Consider the following 23,108-nt stretch of genomic DNA (forward strand, 5'->3'; position numbering starts at 1 on the left):
CTGTGTGTGTGTGTGTGTGTGTGTGTGTGTGTGTGTGTGTGTGTGTGTGTGTGTGTGTGTGTGTGTGTGTGTGTGTGTGTGTGTGTGCATGAGTGTGTGCATGCACGCGCGTGCATGTACTGTGCTTTCTCAGACATCAGCTCGCTCCCATATTTTGTACATAAGCCATCACTGAAACAGTAGTGGGCCTGATACACCAGGGGAGTTGGGTGGCTAACTAGTGGAGGCTATGTCCAAAATGGCAGCCTACTCCCTTTATAGTGCACTACTTTTGATAAGAGCCCAATGGACTTTGGTCAAAAGTAGTGCGCTATAAAATAAATAGGGTGTCATTTGGGACAAAGACACAGCAGTAACACACATGGGAGGTGGCTGGCTAGCTAACAGAGACTCTGTATGAGTTCTCCACCCCAGGGAGAGGGACAGGAATATTCCCAAACATTACGGACTCTGACTGATCACCCTCCCTGTGACAGTTATAAACACTGGCCCCCTCCGTTTTATATTTGTATGTGCTTTATTTATTTATACAGTATATTGTATATCGAGTCATGCTGCTATAGAGTTATCTGACCCTGACTGACTGATTTAACTGTTTTCTATTTACGTATTCTGCAGCTCAACAGAGAATGAAATGCAGTAAAAAAAAAAAATCTATTTTAGTCTTAATAATATAGTGTTGTCCAATAACTTTGACAGTATTCGATTTCAAGATTCTGTAAGGAATGAATTGTTGACATATAATTAGAATGTACTGGAACAGACTAGGTGAAAACTGATTTGAAATGTTTGACAGATTTTCTTTGTTCCATCCATGACTGGTTACATGCAGTAACGGTAACACATTTGAATGCTCTACAATGTACAGTATGGTTGTATAGCAACTGTGTGACAGCGGCTATGCCTTACTGAGGGGCAACAAAATAGTGATCAAATTAAGATCCCACATCTGTATTATAGTCTATTCTAATAGACCTCCATTCCTAACAACTGTGAGTGAACCGTTACACTTTCGAACACATGTTTAATTTGTACATTTATACAGTGTGTGGGAGTCCATTCTCCTGTTTTACTTCAGGATAAAAAGTCCACAATGGAGGCAAAAGGAATGGATGATCTGGATAAAGTACAGTAGGTCTTGATGAAGGTCTTTGTGAGCAAAATGTTGCACTTTCCAATTAGTTTAATTTGTGAGTCGACTCGACACTATTCCTTCTTCTATTTTAGTTCAAGGTAAAAAAATATACATAATCACACAATAAATCAATAAAAATAGATGTTTTATAATGTCTAAATGTCATCCTCTTGTTTTGACCAATGGACTTGTCAGTCGGCTTATCTTAGGTAGCGTACACTACATAGCACTGACTAGAGAGTGGTCAGGGGTCAAAGGTTGAAAAGTTTGAGAGGTTAACGATATGAACGTAGACCAAAGATGGTGGATAAATGAAGAGAGTTCACTCAGGCCGTTTACCATGGAAAACATTTGTCAGTTCGGGTCTACTTAATGGGGTGGGTCCCCCATAGACACCAATGCAATAGCAGCTGGGTCTGGTCTCCTAAGTTCATTGACTTTTATTGAACCAGAAAAAAAACAACGAGTGGGGTGACTCACTTCCTCTTCTGTCTCTGCGTAGACTGCATGGAGAAGCACTGAGATCAGACTAATGCCTCTTAAGTAACCCAGGGTGACACGAGAGAGGAATGTCGCATGCTAAGACCCCTTCAGAATCAGAAGCTTCTTACTCCTACAGTACTCTTCTTACTCTGGGGCGGCAGGTAGTCTAGTGGTTAGAGCGTTGGACTAGTAAAGGTTGCAAGATCGAATCCCTGAGCTGACAAGATAGAAATCTGTTGTTCTACCCCTGAACAAGGCACTGTTCCTTGGCCATCATTTAAAATAAGGATCTGTTCTTAACTGACTTGCCTAGTAAAATAAAAAACTCCTACAATACTATTTGTACTCTTCTTACTCTTACTATTTTTACTCCTTTAGTACTCTTCTTACTCTTACTATTTTTACTCCTTTAGTACTCTTCTTACTCTTACTATTTTTACTCCTTTAGTACTCTTCTTACTCTTACTATTTTTACTCCTATAGTACTCTTCTTACTCTTACTATTTTTACTCCTATAGTACTCTTCTTACTCTTACTATTTTTACTCCTATAGTACTCTTCTTACTCTTACTATTTTTACTCCTATAGTACTCTTCTTACTCTTACTATTTTTACTCCTTTAGTACTCTTCTTACTCTTACTATTTTACTCCTATAGTACTCTTCTTACTCTTACTATTTTTACTCCTATAGTACTCTTCTTACTCTTACTATTTTTACTCCTATAGTACTCTTCTTACTCTTACTATTTTTACTCTTATAGTACTCTTCTTACTCTTACTATTTTTACTCCTATAGTACTCTTCTTACTCCCACTCTTCTTACTCTTACTATTTTTACTCCTATAGTACTCTTCTTACTCCCACTCTTCTTACTCTTACTATTTTACTCCTATAGTACTCTTCTTACTCTTACTATTTTTACTCCTATAGTACTCTTCTTACTCTTACTATTTTTACTCCTATAGTACTCTTCTTACTCTTACTATTTTTACTCTTATAGTACTCTTCTTACTCTTACTATTTTTACTCCTATAGTACTCTTCTTACTCCCACTCTTCTTACTCTTACTATTTTTACTCCTATAGTACTCTTCTTACTCCCACTCTTCTTACTCTTACTATTTTTACTCCTTTAGTACTCTTCTTACTCTTGCTATTTTTAGTCCTTTAGTACTCTTCTTACTCCTTCTCTTCTTTTAAACATTAACTTTTATCTTAATGTTGTATCTAATCTTCTGACTCCTACTCTTTCAGCTTAAGTTGTAAGACTATATCTGAGCTGTACTGTAAAATTCACTCAGACTTATTGAGGTAATACAGTCTGGGAGTGTGGTGGAATGAGCAGAAAACATGTAGTGGGCTTCTATATCATATACAGTTGAAGTCGGAAGTTTACATACACCTTAGCCAAATACATTTAAACTCAGTTTTTCACAATTCTTGACATTTAATCCTAGTAAAAATTCCCTGTCTTAGGTCAGTTAGGATCACCACTTTATTTTAAGAATGTGAAATGTCAGAATAATAGTAGAGAGAATGATTTATTTCAGCTTTTATTTCTTTCATCACATTCCCAGTGGGTCAGAAGTTTACATACACTCAATTACACTGCTTAAAAAAATAAAGGGAACACTTAAACAACACAATGTAACTCCAAGTCAATCACATTTCTGTGAAATCAAACTGTCCACTTAGGAAGCAACACTGATTGACAATAAATTTCACATGCTGTTGTGCAAATGGAATAGACAAAAGGTGGAAATTATAGGCAATTAGCAAGACACCCCCCAAAACAGGAGTGATACTGCAGGTGGTGACCACAGACCACTTCTCAGTTCCTATGCTTCCTGGCTGATGTTTTGGTCACTTTTGAATGCTGGCGGTGCTCTCACTCTAGTGGTAGCATGAGACGGAGTCTACAACCCACACAAGTGGCTCAGGTAGTGCAGTTCATCCAGGATGGCCCATCAATGCGAACTGTGGCAAAAAGGTTTGCTGTGTCTGTCAGCGTAGTGTCCAGAGCATGCAGGCGCTACCAGGAGACAGGCCAGTACATCAGGAGACGTGGAGGAGGCCGTAGGAGGGCAACAAACCAGCAGCAGGACCGCTACCTCCGCCTTTGTGCAAGGAGGTGCACTGCCAGCGCCCTGCAAAATGACCTCCAACAGGCCACAAATGTGCATGTGTCTGCTCAAACGGTCAGAAACAGACTCCATGAGGGTGGTATAAGGGCCCGCGTCCACAGGTGGGGGTTGTGCTTACAGCCCAACACCGTGCAGGACATTTGGCATTTGCCAGAGAACACCAAGATTGGCAATTTCGCCACTGGCGCCCTGTGCACTTCACAGATGAAAGCAGGTTCACACTGAGCACGTGACAGAGTCTGGAGATGCCGTGGAGAACGTTCTGCTGCCTGCAACATCCTCCAGCATGACCGGTTTGGCGATGGGTCAGTCATGGTGTGGGGTGGCATTTCTTTGTGGGGCCGCACAGCCCTCCATGTGCTCGCCAGAGGTAGCCTGACTGCCATTAGGTACCGAGATGAGATCCTCAGACCCCTTGTGAGACCATATGCTGACACATGCACATTTGTGGCCTTCTTAAGCCATTTTGCCACAACTTTGGAAGTATGCTTGTGGTCATTGTCCATTTGGAAGAGCCCTTTGCGACCAAGCTTTAACTTCCTGACTGATGTCTTGAGATGTTGCTTCAATATATCCACATAATTTCCCTGCCTCATGATGCCATCTATTTTGTGAAGTGCACCAGTCCCTCCTGCAGCAAAGCACCCCCACAACATGATGCTGCCACCCCCGTGCTTCTCGGTTGGGATGGTGTTCTTCGGCTTTCTCCAAAAAGTACGATATTTGTCCCCATGTGCAGTTGCAAACCGTAGTCTGACTTTTTCATGGCAGTTTTGGAGCAGTGGCTTCTGCCTTGCTGAGCGGCCTTTCAGGTTATGTTGATAAAGGACTCATTTTACTGTGGATATACATACTTTTGTACCTGTTTTCTTCAGCATCTTCACAAGGTCCTTTGCTGTTTTTCTGGGATTGATTTGCACTTTTCGCACCAAAGTACATTCATCTCTAGGAGAGAACGCGTCTCCATCCTGAGCGGTATGACAGATGCGTGTTTCCATGGTGTTTATACTTGCGTATTATTGTTTGTACAGATGAACGTGGTACTTTCAGGCATTTGGGAATTGCTCCCAAGGATGAACCAGACTTGTGGAGGTCCACATTTTTTTCTGAGGTCTTGGCTGATTTCTTTTAATTTTCCCATGATGTCAAGCAAAGGGGCACTGGGTTTGAAGGTAGGCCTTGAAATACATCCAAAGGTACACCTCCAATAGACCAATTGAATTTTCTGGAATTTTCCAAGCTGTTTAAAGGCACAGTCAACTTAGTGTACGTAAACTTCTGACCCACTGGAATTGTGATACAGTGAAATATAAGTGAAATAATCTGTCTGTAAACAATTGTTGGAAAAATTACCTGTGTCATGCACAAAGTAGATGTCCTAACCGGCTTGCCAAAACTATAGTTTGTTAACAAGAAATCTGTGGAGTGGTTGAAAAACTAGTTTTAATGACTCCAACCTAAGTGTATGTAAACTTCAGACTTCAACTGTATCATGTCCCTATTGCTATCATTCTTCACCTTGTTCAATTTATTTTATTTTTTATTTTATTGTTATTTTACCAGGTAAGTTGACTGAGAACACGTTCTCATTTGCAGCAACGACCTGGGGAATAGTTACAGGGGAGAGGAGGGGGATGAATGAGCCAATTGTAAACTGGGGGTTATTAGGTGACCATGTGGTAAGAGGGCCAGATTGGGAATTTAGCCAGGACACCGGGGTTAACACCCCTACTCTTACGATAAGTGCCGTGGGATCTTTAATGACCTCAGAGAGTCAGGACACCCGTTTAACGTCCCATCCGAAAGACAGCACCCTACACAGGGCAGTGTCCCCAATCACTGCCCTGGGGCATTGGGATATTTTTAGACCAGAGGAAAGAGTGCCTCCTACTGGCCCTCCAACACCACTTCCAGCAGCATCTGGTCTCCCATCCAGGGACTGACCAGGACCAACCCTGCTTAGCTTCAGAAGCAAGCCAGTAGTGGTATGCAGGGTGGTATGCTGCTGGCAACACCATGTACTGCACAGTGAAGAGCTCTACAATCTAGACCAGGAGGAGCAAAATGTAATAATTTCCGGAATTTTATAAAAAGTGTTATGTTTAAGAAATTAAAGTCACCAAGAAGAGAGATACAATACTTTTTCAGGACGCCGACTATATATTTCAGTCCGTCCTTTCTAACACGACCATAGTAAATTCTCCTCACTTGCATACCTTTGGGGACTTCAATGTCGTATAGCACTACATATCTATGTCCTTTCTACCATGGCCATATAGTAACTACCACTACTACTTCCTCCATACCTCTGGGGATGCTGATGTTGAAGTCAAGGTCCCGCTCCCCGAGATGGTAGCAGGCCACCTCTTGCAGCCTGGCTCTCTCCAGTTCAGATAGGCTCTGGATAGGCACCGGCTGCAGACGCACACTCTGGCCCAGCATGGTCGCCCACGTATGGTCCCCCTGGAGGGAGGGAGGGAGGGAGGGAGGGAGGGAGGGAGGGAGGAGAGAATGGTTAATGTGCATTTACTTGGAGGCATTACACATAGTACCAATCACAGCTAAGAACTGAATTACTTGATATCATTTACAATGTACTCCTAGAAGGGTGAGGGGCCAGAGAGAGAAAAGGGCATGTGGGAGATGAGAGGGAGAGACGGGAAAGAAGGGAGATGAAAGGAGAGAAAGATAGGAAAAGAGATGACTTAAACATGAAAAGGCAATCATAGAAAACATTGCTGAGTAAGTTAAAACATTTCCACAATCAAGACCCTCGTACCCAAACGACTTAACATTTGAATTACTATGATGTTTTCTTTAATAGGTTTCCTCAAACCATACAATTTACTGTAGCTAAGTATCAAATGAAGAGTAAACCATGAAGGCGGCTATTTTTATGGAAATCATTATCGCTGGCTTCAACGCATCTCCACGAGGTTACTGCTGTCCTTGGGACGTCCCTACCCTTAACCCTAATCCTAACCCTAACTTCTACCCTACCCTAACCTTAACCCATGCCTAACCCTAACCTCCTTAGATTTAATCTTCCATGGAGTAGCGACGTCCCAAGGATCCCAGAAGGACTACCTCAACTATTAACCAACCATCAAATAATCTTGGACTAGGATCTACTCTACAGAGTGCGTCCCAAATGGCACCCTATTCGCTACATAGTTCCCTACTTTACATAGTTTCCTACTGTTGTCAAAAGTGCACTATAGGAATAGAGTGCCATTTGGGACGCATACATAGCCAAAGGTTAGGCCTACCGAGAGCTTAAAAACATCTTTACTGTATGTCCCTTTCCCAACAACTTCATTATAATTATGCTGTAGCTTGATAGGAATGATGATAGGGAAATTGCCTTGTCCTCTGCAGGTGGTCATTTGAGTTTTCTCTGAGAGTTGAATGGGTCAGACAAATACACACGGGATTGTATGTGCACACTCACATACACGCATTTCTTACGGACAAAGAACCATCCATCTGTTTTCTTTCTATTTTGTTTTGTTTTGGTTTAGTCAGAAGGCAAGCTTTCTTTCGACTGCTCAGGGCTATGTCTAGGGGGCCAAAGTCAGGCCATTCTATGTCTGAACAATAGAAGAAGAGAGTTCGCAACCGAAGGACAGTGTTTGAGGCCCTTTCCCTCTGGGTCTACACTGGACCCACAAAGCTTGGGAAACAATCATAAAGTGCGTCTCAAATGACACCCTATTCCCTATAGGCCCTGGTCAAATGTAGAAGAACTGTAGGTCTCAGAAAACAGACATAGACTTTGAATGTATCATCGTGCTGTGGGAAGATGCAAGCCATGCTGCCTGTTTACGCTGTTGCCAAACGCTTCATGTTCTTGCCAAACCCCATTTCTGTCGTTGTCACAACAAACATGACAAGTCCATTAGGAGTTGGCAAGGAACAAGAAAGAAACTGGAAGAAAGAGTACCAGACTAGGAAGATGCTGTCCTGAAATCAGAATCAGCTGGTATAGAACCTTAGCCCATACTCCTGCAGGATATATTGATGTTCTGGAATCAGTATCAGCTGCTGCTCTAGAACATTAGAGTAACACATGCTGTTCTAGAATCCTTTATACACTAGAAAAACAGTCTAGGGTACAGTATATTCATATGATGTAATTTTGTGGAATTTGATGTAATATACTGTAGCTGTACTTAGCCTAATCCTTTGACACTGTAAAGGAATGGATGGAATGGTATGAACATGGTAAAGGGGGGAAGAGAGAAGGACAGATTTAAGTGTTCAGATGGAATCCATTCCTACCTGGTTACAATTTCATTCCTGGGTGATTACCAGGAAGCTAGAACCTTATAAACAACCTCATGTCATTGGAATGGGTACAGGATGAAGGGAATTAAAGAGGTCTAGAATAACAAATGAAAACCAGAAACAAGAAAAAAAAGAGGGAGTAAGAGGAGAGAGAGAGAAAGAAAGAAAAAAAGAGGGAGTAAGATGAGAAAGAAAATGGAGGGAGTAAGAGGTGTTTTCTTTGATGTTGGATTAAGGTGACAACATGGTAAGTAAAAAACAAACATGGTGCTGGGATGAACCCCATCCGTGGTGGTCCACTTTGACGACCCCGTACCCTACTGGCAACAAGGGAATATATATATATATATATATATATATATATATATATATATATATATATATATATATATATTAGTCCTGCATCTGGTTGGATATCCGCGGTTCTCCATGGATGACCTGCACATTTTTTAAAACATTTTTTCAACCTGCGGTTAGGTTCTCGGTTTCCGAAGATTTCTTACAAACTCAGGAGCTTGTTGTGTTGTATTCTGTTGCGAATTCCACTCTGTGAACGGTGAGGCAGACAGAAGACCAGCCATGCACCCAGTGGATCAGGGAACTGTTTGTTATTTGTGGGGTGTTGAAACATTTATGTTTCGTCCTCCCACGTGAGAATACGTTGCCAAGTGTACTTTTCCTGGCTAGCCTAGCTCACTCAAAAATGACTAACGTAGGCCTAGGCCTAACCGGAGAAATACAAATAAGGGTTATGAAATACACCATCATGGAAACAGGTGCTGCGCGAGTTAAATCCCCCGGTTTGGTTGGGAAGGATTTTGGAGGTCATTGTGGACAAGGACAACAACCTGGTAGATGGATACCCAGCCTGCAAAAAGTGCAAGCAGGTATTTGTTTATGATAGGCTGATTCAGTTTGTTATCAGTTAATTATTCCGTTAATTCAGGCTTTCGTTCATTTAGACCATACACAGGCCATATCAAGTTTAAACCGGTGCGGCTGGTAAAAGTTTGAGTAGGCTATAGTCTACTAAAAACATTTATTTTTGCAGCCTATATTCGATTCTGGGAATTGTTTATTTAAGTTTAAATTAAACTATTTGAATATCTGAACAATATTGAATGTAAAGGTCTTGTTTTGTTTTGTCGGCTATAGGCTTTCACTAGAAGGACTTTTTTTCCAGAGCGATTTGAATTGTCAATGTGCCGCGTCTCGTTGTGAAAATAAAAAAATTAATGGCATGGTTTATCCAAGTGTTGAATATACCTGCAGACAACCTAACCTAAAGATAGCCTATGCTACTACTCTGGAGTCTGAAAAACAATGAAATAAATAGATGTTTCTCGGCGGGTCACGGATCAATTCTATGCGGGTGGGTCAGGTTGCAAAGAAAAATCAGTCCTTATATCGGGCATCGGGTGGGGCTCGGAATTGATGTGGCCTGCGTGGGGTGGCTGCGGCTCCAAACAACTGACCCATACAGGACTAGTGGGTTGGGACAAAAGAGTCCCAACCCACTAGAGTAGAGTAGAGTGGGGGTTTCATCGAAACCTCCCACTCTACTCTACTCTGGTGGTCCATTTTGACAAATCCTTACCCAGACTGGAGCTGGGGAATGTGTGTGTTTATAATGTGTGTGTGTGTGTGTGTGTGTGTGTGTGTGTGTGTACAGTCAGGTCCAAAATTATTGGCACTCCTGATGAAGACTATATGAAATAAATAACACAGATACTGAGCCACAGTATATTGTATGCTGACATTTTTTGAACCCCCCCCCCCCCCCCCCCAAAAAAAACCAATGGCTCAAAGAAAGTTAAAAAAAAAATCTAATAAAGATAGGGGTCAAAATGATTGGTACCCCTGTTTTCAGTACCTTTCAATACCTCACCTTGTGAGGATAATGGCACTTTGCCTTTATTGATTGAAGATTGAAGAACACATTGGGAGGGATATTGCAGATAGTTTGTGGCTTTCATGAAAGTTATTGTCTAAATAATTTCCAATCCCCCATATATATATTTTTTACACAAACAAAATATAACTTTTAAAATACACTGTCCGTAAAATATATATTGTACGCCTGTGCTGGAAGTAGAAGCCTACGTGTTGTTGTCAATTAGTTTACTCCAATTAGGGGAGGAATGGTAGGGTTAGGGGAGGAATGGTAGGGTTAGGGGTGAATAAAGGAACATATATTTTTTAAAGAATAAAAAATAAAAAAAATGTAAAATATATATTATCATTTTGTATTATTATTTTTAAAATATATTTTTCTTTATTATTTTCTCCTAACCCTACCACCCCTCCCCTAATTGGAGGTAACTAATGGAGAACGCCAAGACTCTGTTAAGCTGTCATCAAGGCAACTTTGAAGAATCTCAAATATAAAATATATGTTGGTTTGTTGAACTCTTTTTTGGTCACTACATGATTCCATATGTGTTATTTCATAGTTTTGACGTCTACGCTATTATTCTACAATGTAGAAAATAGTAAAAATAAAGAAAAACTCTTGAATGAGTAGGTGTGTCCAAACTTTTTACTGGTACTGTATGTGTGAAATTTGTTTTGATATACAGTGCATTTGGAAAGTTTTCAGACCCTTTCCGTTTGTCCACATTTTGTCATGTTACTGCCTTATTCTAAAATTGATTAAATAAAACATGTTCCTCATCAATCTACACACAATACACCATAATGGCAAAGCGAAAACAGGTTTGAAAAAAAGAAAATAAATAAACACCATACTTATTTAAGTATTCAGACACTTTGCTATGAGACTTCCATTGACATCCTTGAGATGTTTCTACAACGTGATTGGAGTCCACCTGTGGTAAATTCAATTGATTGGACATGATTTGGAAAGGCACACACCTGTCTACATAAGGTCCCACAGTTGACAGTGCATGTCAGAACAAAAACCAAGCCATGATGTTGAAGGAATTGTCCGTAGAGCTCAAAGACAGGATTGTGTTGAGACACAGATCTGGGGAAGGGTACCAAAAAAATTCTGCAACATTGAAGGTCCCCAAGAACACAGTGGCCTCCATCATTCTTAATTGGAAGAAGTTTGAGTGGCCCAGCCAGAGCCCAGACTTGAACCCAATCAATTTTTGGGGGATAGACCTGAAAATATCTGTGCAGCAACGCTCCCCATCCAATCTGACAGAGTTTGAGAGGATCTGCAGAGAATAATGGGATAAACTCCCCAAATACAGTTGTGTCAAGCTTGTAGCGTCATACCAAAGAAGACTTGAGGCATTAATCGCTGCCAAAGGTCCTTCAACAAAGTACTGAGTAAAGGGTCTGATTACTTATATAAATGTGATATTTCAGTTATATACACTGCTCCAAAAAATTAAAGGAACACTTAAACAACACAATGTAACTCCAAGTCAATCACACTTCTGTGAAATCAAACTGTCCACTTAAGAAGCAACACTGTTTGACAATAAATTTCACATGCTGTTGTGCAAATGGAATAGACAACAGGTGGAAATTATAGGCAATTAGCAAGACACCCCCAATAAAGGAGTGGTTCTGCAGGTGGTGACCACAGACCACTTCTCAGTTCCTATGCTTCCTGGCTGATGTTTTGGTCACTTTTGAATGCTGGCGGTGCTCTCACTCTAGTGGTAGCATGAGACACAGTCTACAACCCACACAAGTGGCTCAGGTAGTGCAGCTCATCCAGGATGGCACATAAATGCGAGCTGTGGCAAGAAGGTTTGCTGTGTCTGTCAGCGTAGTGTCCAGAGCATGGAGGCGCTACCAGGAGACAGGCCAGTACATCAGGAGACGTGGAGGAGGCCGTAGGAGGGCAACAACCCAGCAGCAGGACCGCTACCTCCGCCTTTGTGCAAGGAGGAGCACTGCCAGAGCCCTGCAAAATGACCTCCAGCAGGCCACAAATGTGCATGTGTCTGCTCAAACGGTCAAAAACAGACTCCATGAGGGTGGTATGGGGGCCCCACGTCCACAGGTGGGGGTTGTGTTTACAGCCCAACACCGTGCAGGACGTTTGGCATTTGCCAGAGAACACCAAGATTGGCAAATTCGCCACTGGCGCTCTGTGCTCTTCACAGATGAAAGCAGGTTCACACTGAGCACATGTGACAGACGTGACAGAGTCTGGTGCCTGCAACATCCTCCAGCATGACCGGTTTGGCGGTGGGTCAGTCATGGTGTGGGGTGGCATTTCTTTGGGGGGCCGCACAGCACTCCATGTGCTCGCCAGAGGTAGCCTGACTGCCATTAGGTACCGAGATGAGATCCTCAGACCCCTTGTGAGACCATATGCTGGTGCGGTTGGCCCTGGGTTCCTCCTAATGCAAGACAATGCTAGACCTCATGTGGCTGAAGTGTGTCAGCAGTTCCTGCAAGAGGAAGGCATTGATGCTATGGACTGGCCTGCCCGTTCCCCAGACCTGAATCCAATTGAGCACATCTGGGACGTCATGTCTCGCTCCATCCACCAACGCCACGTTGCACCACAGACTGTCCAGGAGTTGGCGGATGCTTTAGTCCAGGTCTGGGAGGAGACCATCCGCCACCTCATCAGGAGCATGCCCAGGCGTTGTAGGGAGGTCAGTTGGATCAGCCTGTAGTGTGGTTTTCCACTTTCATTTTGAGTGTGACTCCAAATCCAGACCTCCATGGGTTGATAAATTTGATTTCCATTGATAATTTTTGTGTGATTTTGTTGTCAGCACATTCAACTATGTAAAGAAAAAAGTATTTAATAAGAATATTTCATTCATTCAGATCTAGGATTGTTATTTTAGTGTTCCCTTTATTTTTTTGAGCAGTGTATGTATTTTTTGTAAAATTTCTAAAAACCTTTTTTTTCTCTGTCATTATGTGGTATTGTGTGTAGATTGATGAGAAGAAAAAAACGATTTCATCCATTTTAGAATAAGGCTGTAATGTCACAAAATCTGACTAGTTTCAGGAATCTAAACATATGTCGCGCATCAATACTTCACAGGAGCCATTTGAACATCAACTTTTTTTTAAATCAAAATGCGTTTTTCGGCAGAAATGCCTTCTGGAAAATTTGAACTTTCATGTACCTTAATAACAAACTTTTATGCCATCTGTAATTACAAGATGGCATTTAGCCACAGAAAAAGCGAGCAACTTTCCCACTAGCCATGATTGGCTGAGATCATGAGTGGGCTGGACATGCCGGGAGATGAGTTCCAATTGGTCTGCCATGTAACACGTTTCTGTCTATTTGAGCAGTATGTGTAGGTAATCCTGTCTAACGCAGCTTTAAAAAAAAAAATATATCGGAGGTAGAACTGAATAAATGTTGCCCTCCACTTTCTGGAGGGCCGAGTTTTGAAATCAGTGGAATTAGAGTATAATAGCTAAGAGATGGAAAAAACACCTGTCTCTGGATTACATCTTCAAACTAAGCAAGGCTAACCATGGCATCCTCGACAGGGAGAAGTGTCCATTCCATGTATACGGGTAAGAGAGTCGAGCTAGCTACATTTTCAGATATTATATGTTTCTAATTTTGACAGAAAGTCATTTTCATTTCATGTTATAGTGTACTGAATTCGGAGGGCAGAAATTATTACATGTTAAAGCATTAGACCTCTCACTAAAGGCATCAGTCATACAAAAGTTATACTTAAATCTGAACTTGTTCTCTAGCAAATTAGTAAGAATGTCTCACCCCATGTTCAAGAATGGCCTTTTTCACATTATTCAGATTTCGGTTATTTGAAAACGAAATCATCTCCAAAATTGTCACACGCTGATCTGTTTCACCTGTCTTTGTGCTTGTCTCCACCCCCCTCCAGGTGGAGGCCCATCTTCCCCATTATCCCCAGTGTATTTATACCTGTGTTCTCTGTTTGTCTGTTGCCAGTTCGTTTTGTTAGTCAAAATTACCAGTGTTTTTCCCCTTGCCCCTGTCTTCTTCTAGTTCCTGTTTTCTAGTGTTCCCGGTTTTGACCATTCTGCCTGCCCTGACCCTGAGCCTGCCTGCCGTTCTGTACCTTATGGACTCTGATCTGGGTTACTGACCTCTGCTTGTCCTTGACCTGTCATTTTGCCTGCCCCCTGTTCTAGTAATAAACTTGTGTTACTTCGACACTGTCTGCATCTGGGTCTTCTCCTGAAACGTGATAAAAATATAATTATTTTTTTAACAAGTCATAGAAACTTGGTTGCAATTTCAGTTTAATCCACCAGAAAAGACAGAACAAATAATACAACAAATATTGTGGTTAAACTATATCATCTAGTTGATGATCCCTAGCGTAGAGCATCTCAAATAGAACCAAGTTCTATTTTAGGGTTTGGCAACGCAGATACTGGCCGATCTGGTTTCCCTGTTAGGGTAAGTTTGGGGCCGCAGGTACCCTAGTGGTTAGAGCATTGGGCCAGTAACCGAAAGGTTGTTAGATCGAATTCCTGAGCTGACAAGGTAAAAATCTGTCGTTCTAACCCCTGAACAAGGCAGTTAACCCACTGTTCCTAGGCCGTCATTGTAAATAAGAATTTGTTCTTAACTGACTTGCCTAGTTAAATAAAGGTGATATAAAAAGTGTAGAAAGAAAAACAAAGAGCAGTGAGGATTCTGGAACTGTCACGACTTCTGCCGAAGTCGGTCCCTCTCCTTGGTCGACGTCACCAATCTTCTAGCCATCACTGATCCATTTTTCATTTTTCATTGGTTTTGTCTTGTCTTCGTTCACACCTGATTCCAATCCCATCAATTACATATTGTGTATTTAACCCTCTGTTTCCCATCATGTCCTTGTCGGAGATTGTTTGTTTGTATGTTCCTTGTTATTATGTATTGGTGCGCGACGGGTTCTTGTACCCACTTTTATTTATTTTGTAAATTTGGTTTTGGAGTTTTATTAAAGTCTATTAAACGACTCCATTTATACCAAGTTCGATTCTCCTGCGCTTGACTTCCCTGCCACCTACACACACGCTATTGCAGGAACATTTACTATGACTAAAAAGGTTGAATACATTCTCATATGATAATATTGTTGCTGTTCTGTTGCAAGAATACACCATGATCAGGGCCAGGCGTTTTTCCTGTCCTCGTGACCTGATGAATCATTGTACACATGACTGGTCGGATATGAATCCTCTAATCTCCATCCCTATGACGCCCGTTCCGTTTATTCTTTCCATTTCATTTATATTTCCCGTTTGTCATGTCCGCACTGGGACAGCTTTCCACTGGAGTCATCATTACTCCATACTGTACCTGCCTGACCAGGTCGGGAATCAAAGGTTGAACAGGTCATGTCCTGTTCAAACTATATCAGGACACGATCAAGAGAACATGGTGATACAGACCGCATCAAACTGTATCACCATCACACTTGTTTTATATGATGGCTGTTTACAGTGTGTGTGAAAAACGTACCAGAAAATGATTTATGAAAGGGCAGGGAAGGGGGATCTCCTGTCAAATGTTACATCACACTGCTCTTTTGCTATACAGCGTACATACACACACAAACACACACACACACACACTAGCTGGGATTCAATCAGAGGTGTCAATCAGAGACAATGGGATTCGATCACAGACTTGTTGTCGTCAGACTATTTCCTTGACAATCTAGAAAATCACATTGCGCACGGTTATATGCACACAATAATACAATTGTGGATAGTCAGATGAATATAATAGTTTGTTTATAATGTTTACATGCTTTGCAAGAATAACGATTTCCCTAATAATCCTGTTTACATGGACACATCGGAAATCAGGTTACCTGATGGGACTTTTGATAAATGCAGAAAATCACCAATCAAAATACACAGTGCATTTTCCACATTTACATAAGTATTCAGACTCTTTCCTCAGTACTTTGTTGAAGGGCCTTTGGCAGGAATTACAGCCTCGAGTCTTACTGGGTATGACGCTACAAGATTAGCACAGCTGTATATGGGGAGTTTCTTCCATTCTTCTCTGCAGATCCTCTCAAGCTGTCAGGTTGGATGGGGAGTGTCACTGCACAGCTATTTTCAGATCTCTCAGAGATGTTCAATCGGGACTCTGGCTGTGCCACTCAAGGACATTCAAAGACTTGTCCCGAAGCCACTCCTTCATTGTCTTTTTTTTAAATGTATTTTAATTTGATATTTTGAAATATTTTTTTCTCCTTTATTACCTTCCAACCCTACCACCCCTCCCCCAATTGGAGCAAACTAGTGAACAACAACTCTTAGGCGTGTATTTCCAGCTCATACTGTACATACTATATACATTTTATGGACACAGTCTATTTTACAATAGTTTTATTTTGTTTGTTTTTAACTTGTCCTCCTTCTACCCTCAACCTTTCCCATATATTTATGATGTCCATCCGATTAGATTTCTGTCTTTCAACTGTGCTGCTCTTTCAAAAAAGTTCCTAACCTGTATATTCGTTTTACGGGCACAGTATGTTTTACATTAGTTATCTTGTGGTTATTAGTTGTTATTAGTCCCAACCTTCAGCTCCATTCAACCCCTCCCATCTGTCTCTTAACACCATCTTAACACGTAAAAAAACTAAATACTGCATAGTTTTCTAGGAACGTGAAGCGAGGCGGCCATCTCTGTCGGCGCCGGAAGAAGGCGCAGCAGCGCCTCTTCAACCTCAGGAGGCTGAAGAAATTCGGCTTGTCACCAAAAGCGCTCACAAACTTCTACAAATGCATAATCGAGAACATCCTGTCGGGCTGTATCGCCGCCTGGTACGGCAACTGCTCCGCCCACAACCGTAAGGCTCTCCAGAGGGTAGTGAGGTCTGCACAACGCATCACCGGGGGCAAACTACCTGCCCTCCAGGACACCTACACCACCCGATGTCACAGGAAGGCCATAAAGATCATCAAGGACAACAACCACCCGAGCCACTGCCTGTTCACCCCGCTATCATCCAGAAGGCGAGGTCAGTACAGGTGCATCAAAGCAGGGACCGAGAGACTGAAAAACAGCTTCTATCTCAAGGCCATCAGACTGTTAAACAGCCACCACTAACATTAAATGTAACATTAAAAGGAATGAATAAGAATATGTACATAAACATATATGAATGTGCGATGGCCGGGCGGCATAGGCAAGATGGTGTAGATGTAAGGTCTGTTGTCCTCCTCTCCCTCAGACGAGGAGAGGAGAGAAGGATCAGTGGACCAATACGCAGCATTAGGGAAATAAGCCATCTCTTTATTCGACACGACGGCAACACGAAAACAAAACACTTACAAAATTACAAAACAAGAAAACGACGTAGACGAAAACCTGAACATGAACTTACATAACTAAAACGTAAAACTCACGGACAGGAACAGACTACATCAAAACGAACGAACAACCAAACAGTCCCGTATGGTACATACATCGACGACACAGGAGACAATCACCCACAAACAAACACTGTGACAACGCCTACCTAAATATGACTCTTAATTAGAGGAACGCCAAACACCTGCCTCTAATTAAGAGCCATACCAGGCAACCCAAAACCAACATAGAAACAGAAAACATAGACTGCCCACCCAAAACACACGCCCTGACCATAAACACATACAAAAACAACAGAAAACAGGTCAGGAACGTTACAGAACCCCCCCCTCAAGGTGCGAACGCCGGGCGCACCAGCACAAAGTCCAGGGGAGGGTCTGGGTGGGAAGTTGACCACGGTGGTGGCTCAGGCTCCGGACGCTGCCCCCACACCACCATAGTCACTCCCCGCTTCTGTCTTCCCCTCCCAATGACCACCCTCAAACTAACATCCCCTAAATGAACGGCCAGCACCGGGACAAGGGGCAGCACCGGGACAAGGGGTAGCACCGGGACAAGGGGCAGCACCGGGATAAGGGGCAGCACCGGGATAAGGGGCAGCACCGGGACAAGGGGCAGCACCGGGACAAGGGGCAGCACCGGGACAAGGGGCAGCACCGGGACAAGGGGCAGCACCGGGACAAGGGGCAGCACCGGGACAAGGGGCAGCACCGGGACAAGGGGCAGGTCCCAGCTGAGATACTCAGGCAGATCCTGACTGAACGGCTCTCGACGCTCATGGCTGGCTGACGGCTCTCGACGCTCATGGCTGGCTGACGGCTCTCGACGCTCATGGCAGGCTGACGGCTCTCGACGCTCATGGCAGGCTGACGGCTCTCGACGCTCATGGCAGGCTGACGGCTCTCGACGCTCATGGCAGGCTGACGGCTCTCGACGCTCATGGCAGGCTGACGGCTCTCGACGCTCATGGCAGGCTGACGGCTCTCGACGCTCATGGCAGGCTGACGGCTCTCGACGCTCATGGCAGGCTGACGGCTCTCGACGCTCATGGCTCTCTGACGGCTCTGGCTGCTCATGGCTCGCTGGCGGCTCTGGCAGATCCTGTCTGGTTGGCGGCTCTGGCAGATCCTGTCTGGTTGGCGGCTCTGGCAGATCCTGTCTGGTTGGCGGCTCTGGCAGATCCTGTCTGGCGGGCGGCTCTAGCGGCTCCTGTCTGGCGGGCGGCTCTAGCGGCTCCTGTCTGGCGGGCGGCTCTAGCGGCTCCTGTCTGGCGGGCGGCTCTAGCGGCTCCTGTCTGGCGGACGGCTCTGTAGGCTCATGGCAGACGGGCGGCTTTGCAGGCTCATGGCAGACGGGCGGCTTTGCAGGCTCATGGCAGACGGATGGCTCAGACGGCGCTGGGGAGACGGATGGCTCAGATGGCGCTGGGGAGACGGATGGCTCAGATGGCGCTGGGGAGACGGATGGCTCAGATGGCGCTGGGGAGACGGATGGCTCAGATGGCGCTGGGGAGACGGATGGCTCTGGCCGGATAAGGCGCACTGTAGACCTGGTGCGTGGTGCCGGAACTGGAGGCACCGGGCTAAGGATAAGCACCTTCCTACTAGTGCGGGGAGCAGGGACAGAGCACACTGTACTCTCAAAGCCCACTCTATACCTGATGCGAGGTACCGGCACTGGTGACACCGGGCTGAGGACAAGCACATCAGGATTAGTAGGGGGAGAAGATACAGTGTGTACAGGGCTCTGGAGACGCACAGGAGGCTCAGTGCGTGGTGCCGGAACTGGAGGCACCGAACTGGATACACGCACTACAGGGAGAGTGCGTGGAGGAGGAACAGGGCTCAGGAGACGCACTGGTAGCCTAGTGCGTAGTGTAGGCACTGTAGGTACTAGGCTGGGGCGGGGAGGTGGCGCCGGAAATACCGGACCGTGGAGGCGTACTGGCACTCTTGAGCATTGAGCCTGCCCAACCTTACCTGGTTGAATGCTCCCGGTCGCCCAACCAGTGCGGGGCGGTGGAATAACCCGCACCGGCCTATGTAGGCGAACCGGGGAAACCATGCGTAAGGCAGGTGCCATGTATGCCGGCCCGAGGAGACGCACTGGAGACCAGACGCGTTGAGCCGGCCTCATGACACCTGGCTCAATACCCAATCTAGCCCTGCCAGTGCGGGGAGGTGGAATAACCCGCACTGGGCTATGCACTCATACAGGAGACACCGTGCGCTCTACTGCGTAACACGGCGCCTGCCCGTACTCCCGCTCTCCACGGTAAGCCTGGGAAGTGGGCGCAGGTCTCCTACCTGCCCTTGGCCCACTACCTCTTAGTCCCCCCCCCAAGAAATTTTTGGGTGTTACTCACGGGCTTTTTGGGCTTCCGTGCCAGACGCGTTCCCTCATAACTCCGGTTCCTCTCTCCGGTAGCCTCTGCTCTCCTGAGTGCCTCCAGCTGTTCCCATGGGAGGCGATCCCTACCAGCCAGGATCTCCTCCCATGTGTAGCAACCTTTCCCGTCCAATATATCGTCCCAAGTCCAGGAGTCCTTGTTGCTCTGTTGAGCTTTCCCTTGCCGCTTGGTCCTAGCGTGGTGGGTGATTCTGTAAGGTCTGTTGTCCTCCTCTCCCTCAGACGAGGAGAGGAGAGAAGGATCAGTGGACCAATACGCAGCATTAGGGAAATAAGCCATCTCTTTATTCGACACGACGGCAACACGAAAACAAAACACTTACAAAATTACAAAACAAGAAAACGACGTAGACGAAAACCTGAACATGAACTTACATAACTAAAACGTAAAACTCACGGACAGGAACAGACTACATCAAAACGAACGAACAACCAAACAGTCCCGTATGGTACATACATCGACGACACAGGAGACAATCACCCACAAACAAACACTGTGACAACGCCTACCTAAATATGACTCTTAATTAGAGGAACGCCAAACACCTGCCTCTAATTAAGAGCCATACCAGGCAACCCAAAACCAACATAGAAACAGAAAACATAGACTGCCCACCCAAAACACACGCCCTGACCATAAACACATACAAAAACAACAGAAAACAGGTCAGGAACGTTACAGTAGAGTACAGTATATACATATGAGATGAGTAATGCAGGGTATTTTAACATTATATAAAGTGGCATTGTTTAAAGTGCATACATTTTTTCATTATTAAAGTGGCTAGAGATGAGTCAGTATGTTGGCAGCAGCCACTCAATGTTAGTGATAGCTGTTTAACAGTTTGATGGCCTTGAGATAGAAACTGTTTTTCAGTCTCTCGGTCCCCGCTTTGATGCACCTGTACTGACCTCGCCTTCTGGATGATAGCGGGGTGATTGTTGTCCTTGATGATCTTTTTGGCCTTCCTATGACACCAATATTGGCCCATTCCTCCTGACAGAGCTGGTGTAACGGAGTTAGGTTTGTAGGCCTTGCTTGCACACGCTTTTTCAGTTCTGCCCACAAATTTTCTATAGTATTGAAGTCAGGGCTTTGTGACGGCCACTTCAATACCTTGACTTTGTTGTCCTTAAACCATTTTGCCTCAACTTTGGAAGTATGCTTGGGGTCATTGTCCATATGGAAGACCCCTTTGCGACCAAGCTTTAACTTCTTGACTGATGTCTTGAGATGTTGCTTCAATATATCCACATAATTTCCCTCCCTCATGATGCTATCTATTTTGTGACGTGCACCAGTCCCTCCTGCAGCAAAGCACCCCCACAAGATGATGCTGCCACCCCCGTGCTTCCCGGTTGGGATGGTGTTCTTCGGCTTGCAAGCCTCCCCCTTTTCCCTACAAACAACAATGGCCATTATGGCCAAACAGTTCTATTTTTGTTTCATCAGACCAGAGGACATTTCTCCAAAAAGTACGATCTTTGTCCCCATGTGCAGTTGCAAACCGTAGTCTGGCTTTTTTTATGGCGGTTTTGAAGCAGTGGATTCTTCCTTGCTGAGCGGCCTTTCAGGTTATGTTGATATAGGACTCATTTTACTGTGGATATAGACACTTTTGTACCTGTTTCCTCCAGCATCTTCACAAGGTCCTTTGCTGTTGTTCTGGGATTGATTTGGACTTTTCGCACTAAAGTACGTTCATCTCTAGGAGACAGAACGCGTCTCCTTCCTGAGCGATATGACGGCTGCGTGGTCCCATGGTGTTTATACTTGCGTACTATTGTTTGTACAGATGAACGTAGTACCTTCAGGCATTTGGAAATTGCTCCCAAGGATGAACCAGACTTGTGGAGGTCTACAATTTATTTTCTGAGGTCTTGGCTGATTTCTTTTGATTTTCCCATGATGTCAAGCAAAGAGGCACTGAGTTTGAAGGTAGGCCTTGACATACATCAACAGGTACACCTCCAATTGACTCAAATTATGTGAATTAGCCTATCAGAAGCTTCTAAAGCCATAACATCATTTTATGGAATTGTCCAAGGTGTTTAAAGGCACAGTCAAATTAGTGTATGTAAACTTCTGTCCCACTGGAATTGTGATACAGTGAATTATAAGTGAAATAATCTGTCTGTAAACAATTGTTGGAAAGATTACTTGTGTCATGCACAAAGTAGATGTTCTGTATTATGTGTTACTAGCTTGAAGTGAAAGATAAAATTGGTGCACTCCACAGATCATATGGGAACCATGGACAAGAAGTCAGTCCGTATCAGTGTGTGTGTGTGTGTGTGTGTGTGTGTGTGTGTGTGTGTGTGTGCGTGCGTGCGTGCGTGCGTGCGTGCGTGTGTGTGTCCACATAATCAGCAGCAGTTACACTACCACAACAGCCCTATTGAGTTTCAGTGTAATAATGAGTTGTGTTGGCATCATTTCTGATCCCTAGGGTATACTTGTTTATCATCAGGCTTGATTAAATAACAGACACATGAAAAGCTGTCCTGATCACTTCAAACGTCACCAGAAGGGGAAAGAAGCCAAAGGAAAGTAGCCATTTTGAATAGAATAACTCAAATAATCCAACCTGCATTGTCCCAGATTTGTTTGTACTTTAGCAATCTTGTTTGACTATCATTGTTAGGCCATGTAAGACAACAACAGTCAGGAGTTGGATCAGAGGGGTAAGATCAATGCAATACAAAGAGGAGGAAATGAAAGAGAACATTTTAAATAGAAAAACACCTCAGAACCCAGTTTGTTCTTTAGCCAACTACTCTGACTGTAGTTGTTATGCCATACTCCCGATTATTGCCCTAGCTATATCTGTTGTTTTTGTCTGTGCCTGAAACAAAAAATGAAAAGTGTTATGGCAATAGTCATGGTAGGAATTAGATCAAGTTCCCACCGATCTGGAACCAGGCTACCAGAGTGTGTGTGTTCCAATGATAAAAAATGATGTAAATGTTCTAAACGAACCCTTCTTAGAGGTACCGGAGGAGAGCACAGGCAATGTTTTATAGGTTTATGCACTACGCTTGGTGGAAGAAAAACAAACTAACATACTAATTGATTTAAAAAAAAAACATTATTTTAAAAAAAGTTTTCAAAAGTTATCTTTTGAATTATATCATGAATAGGACTGGTGGAGTTATGTCACACATGCAGCTAACACAAATATACGGAAAAGCTGCTCTACCCAAAATTACAACCAACTAATTGCAGCATTACCACAAAAATGGAAGAGGCAAGTAGAAGGGGGAAAAAGTAAGGAACTTGTCTGTCGGCCCTGCATTAAAGATCAAAATTGGTTAAAGAAAATTGTGCTAAATATAAAAGAATACCAGTTTCATTTAAGGTACAACAAATTGA

At 43.8% G+C, this 23,108-nt stretch overlaps 1 protein-coding gene across 2 annotated transcripts in view; it reads right to left on the reverse strand.

Moving 5' to 3' along the window:
- arhgap36 (Rho GTPase activating protein 36) overlaps positions 1–23,108 on the reverse strand; it is a 94,580-nt gene that overhangs the window by 33,302 nt on the left and 38,170 nt on the right. For both annotated transcript variants that reach the window (XM_055938519.1, XM_055938518.1), the window contains exon 2: positions 6,069–6,225. In XM_055938519.1, the coding sequence (XP_055794494.1) occupies positions 6,069–6,225 (157 nt within the window). The remainder of the gene's footprint in view (positions 1–6,068; positions 6,226–23,108) is intronic.

This window comes from Salvelinus fontinalis, chromosome 11 (genome assembly GCF_029448725.1).
Source record: "Salvelinus fontinalis isolate EN_2023a chromosome 11, ASM2944872v1, whole genome shotgun sequence".
NCBI lineage: Eukaryota > Metazoa > Chordata > Actinopteri > Salmoniformes > Salmonidae > Salvelinus > Salvelinus fontinalis.